Source organism: Mirounga angustirostris, unplaced genomic scaffold (assembly GCF_029215605.1).
Source record: "Mirounga angustirostris isolate CCGP_5_RB_7025 unplaced genomic scaffold, mMirAng1.0.hap1 SCAF_4, whole genome shotgun sequence".
NCBI classification, from domain to species: domain Eukaryota; kingdom Metazoa; phylum Chordata; class Mammalia; order Carnivora; family Phocidae; genus Mirounga; species Mirounga angustirostris.
In genome coordinates, this window is record NW_026991712.1 from 112,560,657 (window position 1) to 112,573,024 (window position 12,368).

Consider the following 12,368-nt stretch of genomic DNA (forward strand, 5'->3'; position numbering starts at 1 on the left):
AATATTAGTTTTAAATAGTTTTTTAAACTTATTTAACAAACAAAAGTCATTGGGCCATGACTTTTTAAAATATTAACAATTTTAGTGAGATCAATGAATTAAATATGCTTCATTATTTCTAAAATCTTGGTATAATACTTAATGGCAGGGCACCTGGGTGGCTCAACTGGATTCTTGATTTCAGCTCAGGTCAGTATCTCAGGTTGTGAGATCAAGCCCTGAGTGAGGCTCCAAGCTCAGTGAAGAGTCTGCTTGTCCCTCTCCCTCCCCCTTTGCCCTCACCCCACTTGCCCACACATGCACTCACATGCATTCTCTCTCTCTAAAATAAATCTTAAAAAAAAAAAAAAAAAATTAATGGCAAAGAAATCTAAACCCTTGGTTCCAAACTGCGACATTTAGTTTTTAGTGGCTGTCATAGTTGTAGAAACAAAAGACACCTCACAAAGATCTAAAGATCTAAGTGGAAAAAAATTCACTACTGACAATACTTTCCAAATCCTTTTTCAATCTCATTCACTAATATGCAACGGTTTGTGTTAAAATTTGGCTAATAAACGTTCTTGATGTTAGTCTGTTATTTTTACAAACTAATCAGAAAGCACTGCATCTTTGTATTTTTAACATGTAAGTTCAAACTCCACTGAAACTGTGATGTAATTTTGTGTGTCAATTTGGCTAGGCCACATTGCCCATATATTTGGTCAAATATTATCCTGGATGTTTCTGTGAAGGCATTTTTTAGATGAGATTAATATTTAAATTGGTGAATTTATAATACAACAGATTACCCTCTGTAATGTGGGTGGGTCTCATCCAATCAGTTGAAGGCCTTAACAGAACAAAGACTGACCTTTATCCTGCAAGAAGGGATACTGCCAGCACACTGCCTTTGGGCTAGAACTGCAACTGGAACTCTTCCCCGGGCCTTTCTTGCAGAGTTTGGACTTGCCAAACCTTTAAAATCATGTGACTGAATTCTTATAAACCAATCTCTCTTATTTTCTACACACACACACACACACCTATTGGTACTACAGATAGAATATTTGCAGGTACACACATCATTTTCAGCAACAAAGTTATATAATGATGGAAGCATTCCCAAACATTCATCATCAAAATGCTTTCTCCACAGTTCAAACTTCTTTAGCAAAGTAGCTATTCACTCATTATTAAAATGTTCCTTATCTTGAAGGAACAGATTAAATTTTCTCAAAAATACTTGCTAAGAAAGCGTATTACTAACCACCACTTATTAAAGAAATGGTCAGGGGCGCCTGGGTGACTCAGTCGGTTAAGCGTCTGCCTTCGGCTCAGGCCATGACCCCAGGGCCCTGGGATCAAGTCCCACATCAGGCTCCCTGCTCAGGGATGAGTCTGTTTATCCGTCTCCCCTCTGCCCCTCCCCCCTGCTTGTGCTCTCTTTCTCTCACTCACTCTTTCTAATAAATAAATAAAATCTTAAAAAAAAAAAAAAAAAAGAAATGGTCAACAAATTTGAAACACCCAGGAGATGAATAACAAACCTGTGTGAAACAAAGATTTTCAGTGGTCCCTCCCCATTTCATTTGAAGATACTGTAAAAAGTCTATCTACTGTATTATAAAGACATTATTTTTATAAATAATGACCATTTTTATAAATGACCATAATAAAAATATGCTGTAATATCCTGTGAACTTCTGGCTTCACTTTTTTTGCTTATCAATAAATGATGAAGTGAATAAATTGCAACCATATCCCCATTTCCTTTTTAAAATTCCAGTCAGTGCACTGCTGTATCACTGATTGTATGATTTCTTCATAAAACACTGTTCAAATCATTTACTATTAAGATTAAATCTTCAGGGGGGCCTTGGTCAAAGGGTCCTGGGATCGAGCCCTGCATCGGGCTCCCTGCTCCGTGGGAAGCCTGCTTCTCCCTCTCCCACTCCCCCTGCTTGTGTTCCCTCTCTCGCTGTGTCTCTGTCAAATGAATAAATAAAATCTTTAAATAAAAAATAAAAATAAATACTAGTAAAGTGTTACAGTTCTTTTTCATTTTTTTTTTAAGGTTTTATCTATTTATTTGACAGAGAGAGACACAGCGAGAGAGGGAACACAAGCAGGGGGAGTGGGAGAGGGAGAAGCAGGCTTCCCGCCGAGCAGGGAGCCCGATGCGGGGCTCGATCCCAGGACCCTAGGACCATAACCTGAGCCAAAGGCAGACGCTTAACGACTGAGCCACCCTAGTTGGGCTAGCCCCTAGTTCTTCTTTTTTAGATAACATATATAAGTAAAAATTCTAAGCTCTTTTCTCCTTATCTCAGTGGATCATCTTGTATGCTCTACTTTGAAGACCCTTGCTTTAAATTATGCATTATCATCTGACCTATATCAAGTCCTCCTTAATCTACTATGTGGTCTTACTGCTTTTTGTGATCTTTACCTTCTCTTGTATCCACATAGAATTCTACTTTTCTATTTTAGTTAATCACCTTCCAAATTAAATTAAGAATACTGGTCCAAATTTACATACCCCCCAGGTCTCTTTCAAGCTCTTTCAGGATTCTCAAAGAAAAATTAAATCTAAAGAACTTCATATCTAAGACCTATGTCAAACTGTTTAAAAAGTGTCATTCCTATTTCCTCCAATACTCAAAATAATTTTTTTTTTTTAAGATTTTATTTATTTATTTGACAGAGAGAGACACAGCGAGAGAGGGAACACAAGCAGGGGGAGTGGGAGAGGGAGAAGCAGGCTTCCCGCCGAGCAGGGAGCCCGAGTGGGGCTCGATCCCAGGACCCCGGGGATCACAACCTGAGCTGAAGGCAGACGCTTAACAACTGAGCCACCCAGGTGCCCCAATACTCAAAATAATTTATGTTATAATTCCACTGAACAGAATCTTGGACTATATACATTAACTCACCAAAAGGTATTTTTAGAGTTGGTCGCCGTAACAAAAGTATTAAAGCCCAATCAGAATATTAAGAAAGTATAGTAAAATTTTATTTTTCAGCTACTGAAGGTTAAGTTACAACCTATAAAATCTCTTCTGATAAAATTTTTCATCTCTTATTTTTTAAATATTCAAAAATATCACTGGACAACTGTACAAGTAAAAAATTAGACAGCCAAATAATTGAGTTAATTATGTTTAAGATTTTCATATACCTATTAAGTAAATAGATCCCAAATAAAGGCCAGCTAAAAAAACATACCAATCAGCATTAAAAGGCAGGATAAGGCAAGATACACATGTTTGAAAGTGAAACAAAGTTCTCTGTTTTAATAACTACTTTGGGGAAAAAAATCTGAATTGAAAAAAAGTACCTCTGAAAAACAGAAGTCTTAAAATAGAAAATTTTAAGTACTTTTACATATATACCCACATTATGAATGATTTTTTGCCTTGTCAATCCACAAACTGTAAAAAAGAATTTATGTCAAATATAGATTTAATGTTATGACACTTAAAATGCAGAAGAAACACTTTATTTTAAAGATAAATTTTATTTAATCCATTGAATAACCTATCTGGGTTTTCAACTAGATATATTAATTACAATACATTTAAAAACAGTATAAATATCGTAGACTCCAAACAAATATAAAAACTGGTGCCCAGAATGCTTAAGTGATTTGCCCATAGCTGGCTAGCAATCAAAATGGGATGGGGCTAGAAAGATTATCTTCTAAAATCATTGCCAGTCTTACATTCTTAATAACCAAATGAGTAACTGTTATGAATATTATTACTAAAAATGATGCATTTCTTTCACCAGGAAAGAAATAGATGGTTTGAAAAAAATTTCTGGGTCACTGGGGAGCTTTGAGCACCATGAAAGGAACAAATTAAAAAATCTCAAAGTTAGAAACTGCCTAACACAAACACACATTGACTATTTAAACCCTCTTTACAAGATCCCTGGTAAGTTGTTCAGCCTTTTTGAGCAGTCACATCATTAGTGGTCAGAACAACTCCAAAAGCATGAGAGAACATGGCTGGACATCGAGGAATGCTAATTTTTTACTAACACAAAATAAAGCAGAAAACTCTTAAGTCAAAAAATAAGAATCAATCATAAAGCCTTATGTATTCATAGGTAAAACCCTCTAATCCCTTTAGTTTCAAAGCCCGAGATCACATTTTTCCCCAGTCCATGCCAGCAAATACCTTGGACTATATAGTGGAAAATGTCAGGAAATGCTCAAAACAAGCCAAAGAAGTGAAATTAAGCAGTATTCTGAAACCACCTATGGATTACAAATAAATAATATTCAGTTATCAAAACAGGCAATTTATCTTTACTCCCCCATTCTTCCTACCTCTAGCATTGCTCTTATTTCTATGGATTTACTCTAGATTACTAGCAGAGTCCAACTTCTTCCATTTCCTTGCCTTCATTAACCCCTCACTTCCTTTTCCAACACATTCGTTCTTACACAGCTTCTGTGAAATGTGCTCTCTCCCCTCAGTGGTATGCCCTAATTAAATGTTATCCTATATTTAAATTCAAGAAAGCTATTACTTTCTGTTTCCTTCAGGTATTGTTTTTTAATTCTGTAAAATGTTTAAAGTTATTTTACCTTTTCATTTGGGAACACAAGGAAAACATTCTAAATTAAAGTTGGCATCAACACCAACTAAATGTCCACACTATTCAGCATAAATCAAATGAATTACATGTTGCTCCAAGGTTCTACTGGTTCTACTGTATAGTGATGTGTGATAATAAATACTAAATTTACTCAGTCACCTTACTTTTATCTATAAAATTATATCTTTAATGCAATTTAAAAATAAGTATTTTATGTATCACAAAATGTAATTTTTTTCAGAAGTCACTATTTTATATTCAATCCTTGTTTTTCTAATTACTTTGACACAGCCTTGCATCCAAATGAAGTCCCAGTAAAGTACTTTTGGTAAAGCACCAAGGGTCACACTATTTATAAAAAAAACAAAAAAAACAAAAAAAACTTTCTTCACTAAAAACCAGAATAATGACTTTGCTGTCCTAGTTTGGGCTTACTCTATAGCTCTGGTTTTCTGCCAAAGTTTCTCCAGCACTTCTGAATACCAAAGTACTACCAAAAACATTTTTAAGATCTAACACAACTGACTTTTCTCATTCTTGGATTCATACGAAACTGGAAACTTTAAGTCTCACGGAGCTAAAAAATCAATTTGTAATTCAGAGTCAACAACATCTACCCCCAAAGTAAACAGGGATATTTTAATTTTAAATTAAATAATTATTTGGATTTGTTTCCTTGTGGTTTTTTGTTTTTTTTTTAAAGATTTATTTGAGTGAGAGAGAGCAAGTGGTGGGGAAAGGGAGAGGGGGAGAGAGAGAAAATCCTCATGCAGACTCCCCATTGAGCAAGGAGCCTGATGCAGGGCTCAATCCCAGGACCCCAAGATCATGACCTAAGCCGAAATCAAGAGTTAGCCACTCAACCGATTGAGCTACCACCCAGGTGCCCCCGTTCTTTAAAAAATAGATTAAAAACTTGTATATTTGGAAAACTTACCTATTACGTTTTAATTTTCTTTCTTTTTTTTTTTTTAAAGATTTTATTTATTTATTTGAGACAGAGAGAATGAGAGACAGAGAGCATGAGAGGGAGGAGGGTCAGAGGGAGAAGCAGACTCCCCGCTGAGCAGGGAGCCCGATGCGGGACTCGATCCCGGGACTCCAGGATCATGACCTGAGCCGAAGGCAGTCACTTAACCAACTGAGCCACCCAGGCGCCCTACGTTTTAATTTTCAATTAAATTTTAAATTAGGCTCTCAGTGACTTCAAAATCTATACAGATAATATTTCCAATCCCTACAGCACATTACTTTACTTTTCTTCTCATGACTTTCTCTTCCACTCTATCTCAGCAACTCATTCCAATGGTCATCCCCATTGTTATGAGCAATAACTACATCTCCTCCTCCAATAAATTTCAAGACTCTCATTCTCAGATGGCTAACCCTGTCTGCCAACTCACAAACTCCAGTACCCCAAGGCCAGTAACTTTTTTTTAAAGTAAGCTCTACACCCAACATGGGGCTTGAACTCATAACCCAGAAATCAAGAATCACATGTTCTACTGACTGAGCCAGCCAGGTGCCCCAGGGAGAGTAACTTTTGACCCCACAGAGACCTCAATCCACTGATCCTGACAAATTACTTCTATTGCTCATCCCCCTCCTGTCTGCATTTCCATCTTGACACAGCTTGGATTCCATAAGCCATCACTGTAATCACTCCATGCAAATAGCCTATACTGTCTTTGCCCTCTCTTGCTTTGTCAAATTTCAACCCTGGTTTTATACTTAACTCTTTACCAACCCTTCCTCATGCTGCTGGAAAAAGGTGGGGGGGGGGGGGAAGGAAGGAAGGACAGACAGGCAGAAGAACCAACCAACCAACATACTGACTGGTCACACTTTGAAATGTGTGCTTATCAACCCAAAAGGCTTAAATACTACTTAGCCTGAACCCATTCCCCATCCCATTATCCCAGCCAACTATCTTATACCCTCTTTCAGTTTAAATTCACACCACTTTCTATCCATTTCACTCTCAGCCAATAACCTTGCTTCCTACCTGAATAAAAGACACAATCAGAAGATAATTCCTCATTCTCCAACTCTATTTTTACCATGAACACCTATGTGCTTTTATTCTGCCCTCCTGCTTACTACTTTGGATAACCATCCACAGCCTTAGTGTTTCAGCCTACCTGAAAAATGAGTGCGATTTCAGGTGTAGTTGTTAAAATGTTTAAGATCCTGAGCCTGCATATGCTTGATGTATTCCAGGAAGAGTAAGAAGTTGAATAAGCAAGCCACAGATGAATGAACAGAGGGAAGCGTAGAAGTTAAAATGGGAAGTGTATGGAGACTGCACAAGCCTTATCTTCCACCATAAGGACATTGGCTTTAACACTGATTGAGATGAAAACACACTGGAGGTTCTTGAGCATAAGCCTAACATGACCTGACTCAGATTATTTTTTTTTTTAAAGATTTTATTTATTTATTTGAGAGAGAGAGAATGAGAGAGAGAGAACACCTGAGAGGGGATAGGGTCAGAGGACAAAGCAGACTCCCTGCCGAGCAGGGACCCCGATGCGGGACTCGATCCCGGGACTCCAGGATCATGACCTGAGCTGAAGGCAGTCGCTTAACCAACTGAGCCACCCAGGCACCCTGACTCAGATTATTAAACAGATCACTCTGGCTTCTATGTTGATTAAAAAAAAAAAAAAAAAAATTATTCTGGGCAAGGGAGACTTGGAGAAGGCTACTGCAATAATCCATACCAGAGATCAGGTTAGCTTGGACCAGGGTAGAAGAGCAGAATGAAAAGTGGTAAGATTTTGGATATATTCTGAAGGCAGTGGCAACAAAATTTTCTGACGTTTTCAGTGTGGGTTGTGAAAGAGAGACATCAATTTTGAGCACCATGACCTAGAAGGATAAATTTGCTTTGAACTAAACAGGCAATTAAGTAAACAAGTCTGGTCAAGGGGAAGACAAAAGTTTTGGTTTTAGGCAGTTAAGTTTGTGATATCCTTAGACATCCAAGATATGTTGAATAGGCAGTTAAACACCTTTACCTGGAATTCAACAGAAGTGGTCCTCATGAAGATATATGGTAAGACATGATCCTGAATTCAAAAAGACTGAAGTCATACCATGCATCTCTTCCAAACACAATGCTATGAAACTAGCTATCGACCATAAGAAAAAATCTGGAAAGAACACAAATATAGATAGGTTGAATAACATGCTACTAAACAATGAATGGGTCAACCAAATTATCAGGAGGAAATAAAAAAATACATGGAGACAAATGAAAATGAAAACACAACATTCCAAATCTTTGGGATGCTGCAAAAGCTGTTCTAAGAGGAAAATTTAGAGCAATACAGGCCTACCTCAAGAAGTGAGAAAAATCTCAAAAAAAAAAAAAAAAAGAGAAAAATCTCAAACAACCTAACCTTACACCTAAAGGAGCTAGACAATGAAGAACAAACAAAATCTAAAACCAGTAAGGGCGCCTGGGTGGCTCAGTTGGTTAAGCGACTGCCTTCGGCTCAGGTCATGATCCTGGAGTCCTGGGATCGAGTCCCGCATCGGGCTCCCTGCTCGGCAGGGAGTCTGCTTCTCCCTCTGACCCTCCTCCCTCTCATGCTCTCTGTCTCTCATTCTCTCTCTCGCAAATAAATAAATAAAATCTTAAAAAAAAAAAAAATCTAAAACCAGTAAAAGGAAAGAAATAATAAAGATTAGAAAAGGAATAAATGATATAGTAACTGAAAGAACAAACAGATCAATGAAACCAGGAGCTGGTTCTCTGAAAAGATCAACAAAATAGATAAATCTTTTGCCAGACTCATCAAAGAAAAAAAAAAAGAGAAAGAACTCAAATTATACACAACACAGAATCAGAAATGAAAGAGAAGAAATAACAACACAAAGGATTATAAGAGAATATTATTAAAAATTTATGCCAACAAATTAGACAAGCTAGAAAAAAATGGATAAATTCCCAGAAACATATAACCTCCCAAAACTAAATCAGGAAGAAACAAAAAATTTGAACAGAACAATTACCACCAATGAAATTGAACTGGTAATCAAAAAACTCCCAACCAACAAAAGTCCAGGACCAGATGGTTTCACAGGTAAATTCTAACAAACATTTAAAGAAGAGTTAATACCTGTTCTTCTCAAACTATTCCAAAAAATAGAAGAGGAAGGAAACCTTCCAAATTTATTCTATGAAGACAGCATTACCCTGATAACAAAACCAGATAAAGACACTATCAAAAAAAGAGAACTATGGGCCAGTATCTCTGATGAAGATAGATGCAAAAAACGTCAACAAACTATTACCAAACCAAATCCAACAAATATATTTAAAAAATCATTCACCACGATCAAGTGCAATTTATTTCCTGGGGTGCAAGGGTGGTTCAGTATTTGCAAACCAATCAACATGATACATTCACATCAGAATAAAGGGAAAAAAACATACGATCATCTCAGTAGATGCAGAAAAAACATTTGACAAAGTACAATACCCATTCATGATAAAAACCCTCAACAAAGTAGGTTTAGAGAGAACATATCTCAATATAATAAAGGCCATATATGAAAAACCCACAGCTAATATCATACTTGATGGTGAAAAACTGAGGGTTTTTCCCCTAAGATCAGGAACAAGACATAGATGTCCACTCTCACCACTTTTATTCAACATAGTACTGGAAGTCCTAGCCACAGCAATCAGACAAGAAAAAAGAATAAAAGACAACCATATTGGTAAGGAAAAAGTAAAACTGTCAACATTTGCAGATGACAGGATACCGCATATAAAAAACCCTAAAGACTCCACCAAAAACCTATTAGAACTGAAAAATGAATTCATTAAGGTCTCAATATACAAAATATACACAAATCCATTAATTTCTATACACTAATAATGAAGCAGCAGAAAAAACAACAAAAAAAATTTTCCATTTACAGTTGCACCAAAAATAACAAAAAACCTAGGAATAAGCTTAACCAGGGAGGTAAAAGACCTGTACTCTGGAAATTATAAAACACTGATGAAAAAAATTGAAGATGACACAAATGGAAAAATATTCCATGCTTTATAATAATGCCTTTAATACAATAATGTTAAAATGTCCATTAATGCAATCCCTATCAAAATACCAACAGCTTTTTTCACAGAGCTGTAACAAATAATTCTAAAATTTGTATGGAACCACAAAAGACCCTGAACAGCCAAAGCAATTTTGAAAAAGAACAAAACTGAAGTATCAAAATTTCAGACTTCAAGTTATATTACAAAGCTGTAGTAATCAAACAGTATGGTACTGGCACAAAAACAGATAACAGAACAGAGAGCCCAGTAATATACCCACAATTATATAATGTCAATTAATCTTTAGGAGGTGGCAAGAATATGCAACAGGAAAAAGCCTCTTCAACAAATGGTGTTGGAAAAACTGGTTAGCTACATGCAAAAGAATGAAACTGGACCACTTACTTCCACCATACACAAATATAAACTCAAAATGGAATAAAGACCTAAATGTGAGACCTGAAACCATAAAAATCCTTGAAGAGAGCACAAGCAAAAATTTCTCTGACACTGGCCACAGCAACTTCTTTCTAGATATGTCTTCTGAGGTGAGGGAAACAAAATTAAAAATATACTATTGGGACTATATCAAAATAAAAAGCTTCTGCACAGTGAAGGAAACAATCAAGGAAACTAAAAGGCAACCTACTGAATGGGAAAAGATATTTGCAAATGATGTATCTGACAGAGTTTGTATCCAAAAATATATAGAGAACTTACATAACACCAAAAAATCAAATAATCCAACTAAAAATAGGCAGAAGACATGAACAGACATTTCTCCAAAGAAGACGTCCAGATGGCCAACAGACACATGAAAAGATGCTCAACGGCAATCACCAGGGAAATGCAAATCAAAGCCACAAATGAGATATCACCTCACACCTATCAAAATGGCTAAAATCAGATACGTTCGTTAGATTACTCCTTTCTGCCCGTGGACGCCGCCGAGTAAGCATCGTTAAAGTCTCCCCTCCCACCGCCGTCATGTCTAAGTCAGAGTCTCCCAAAGAGCCTGAACAGCTGCGGAAGCTCTTCATCGGAGGTTTGAGCTTTGAAACAACCGATGAGAGTTTGAGGAGCCATTTTGAGCAATGGGGAATGCTTACGGACTGTGTGGTAATGAGAGATCCAAACACCAAGCGCTCCAGAGGCTTTGGCTTTGTCACGTATGCCACTGTGGAGGAGGTGGATGCAGCCATGAACGCAAGGCCACACAAGGTGGATGGGAGAGTTGTGGAACCAAAGAGGGCTGTCTCAAGAGAAGATTCTCAAAGACCTGGTGCCCACTTAACTGTGAAAAAGATTTTTGTTGGTGGCATTAAAGAAGACACTGAAGAACATCATCTAAGAGATTATTTTGAACAGTATGGGAAGATTGAAGTGATCGAGATCATGACCGACCGGGGCAGTGGCAAAAAGAGAGGTTTTGCTTTTGTAACATTTGATGACCATGACTCTGTAGACAAGATTGTCATTCAAAAATACCATACTGTGAATGGCCACAACTGTGAAGTAAGGAAAGCCCTATCTAAGCAAGAGATGGCTAGTGCTTCATCCAGCCAAAGAGGTCGAAGGGGTTCTGGAAACTTTGGTGGTGGTCGTGGAGGTGGTTTTGGTGGGAATGACAACTTTGGTCGTGGAGGGAACTTCAGTGGTCGAGGTGGCTTTGGTGGCAGTCGAGGTGGTGGTGGATATGGTGGCAGTGGGGATGGCTATAACGGATTTGGTAATGATGGAAGCAACTTTGGAGGTGGCGGAAGCTATAATGATTTTGGCAATTACAACAATCAATCCTCAAATTTTGGACCCATGAAAGGAGGAAATTTTGGAGGCAGAAGCTCTGGCCCCTATGGTGGTGGAGGCCAATACTTTGCCAAACCACGAAACCAAGGTGGCTATGGTGGTTCCAGCAGCAGCAGTAGCTATGGCAGTGGCAGAAGGTTTTAATTACTGCCAGGAAACAAAGCTTAGCAGGAGAGGAGAGCCAGAGAAGTGACAGGGAAGCTACAGGTTACAACAGATTTGTGAACTCAGCCAAGCACAGTGGTGGCAGGGCCTAGCTGCTACAAAGAAGACATGTTTTAGACAATACTCATGTGTATGGGCAAAAAACTCGAGGACTGTATTTGTGACTAATTGTATAACAGGTTATTTTAGTTTCTGTTCTGTGGAAAGTGTAAAGCATTCCAACAAAGGGTTTTAATGTATATTTTTTTTTTTTTGCACCCATGCTGTTGATTGCTAAATGTAATAGTCTGATCATGACGCTGAATAAATGTGTCTTTAAAAAAAAAAAAATGGCTAAAATCAAAACACAAAAACAAGTGTTGGTGAGGACGTGGAGAAAAAGGAACCCTAGTACACCACTGGTGGGAATGCAAACCAGTACAGCCACTGTGAAAAACTGTATGGAGGTTCCTCAAAAAATTAAAGATAGAATTACCATATGATCCAGTAATTCCACTTTGGGTATTTACCCAAAGAATACAAAAACACTAATTTGAAAAGATACATGCACCCTTATGTTTATTGCAGCATTATTTGCAATAGCCAAATTATGGAAGCAGCCCAACTATCCACTGATAGATGAAAGGATAAAGAAGATGTGATACGCACGCACGTGCGCGCACACACCCACCCACCCACCCACACACTGGAATATTATTCAGTCTTAAAAAAGAATGAAATTTTGCCATCTGCAACAACATGGATGAATTTA

The 12,368-nt window shown here is 37.5% G+C and overlaps 2 protein-coding genes across 4 annotated transcripts in view; one reads left to right on the forward strand and one right to left on the reverse strand.

The window, feature by feature from the left end:
• The window catches only part of FNBP1L (formin binding protein 1 like), a 103,170-nt gene that overhangs the window by 58,357 nt on the left and 32,445 nt on the right, over positions 1-12,368 (reverse strand). The window lies entirely within an intron of this gene.
• Positions 10,557-11,834, forward strand: LOC135364151 (heterogeneous nuclear ribonucleoprotein A1-like). Its single transcript, XM_064588797.1, has one exon. The coding sequence runs from the start codon at positions 10,634-10,636 to the stop codon at positions 11,594-11,596; it is 963 nt and encodes a 320-aa protein (XP_064444867.1). The 5' UTR covers positions 10,557-10,633; the 3' UTR covers positions 11,597-11,834.

Excerpts from the sequence above, each read along its gene's own strand:
- LOC135364151 (XM_064588797.1), top strand. The coding sequence starts at position 10,634 with ATGTCTAAGTCAGAGTCTCCCAAAGAGCCTGAACAGCTGCGGAAGCTC.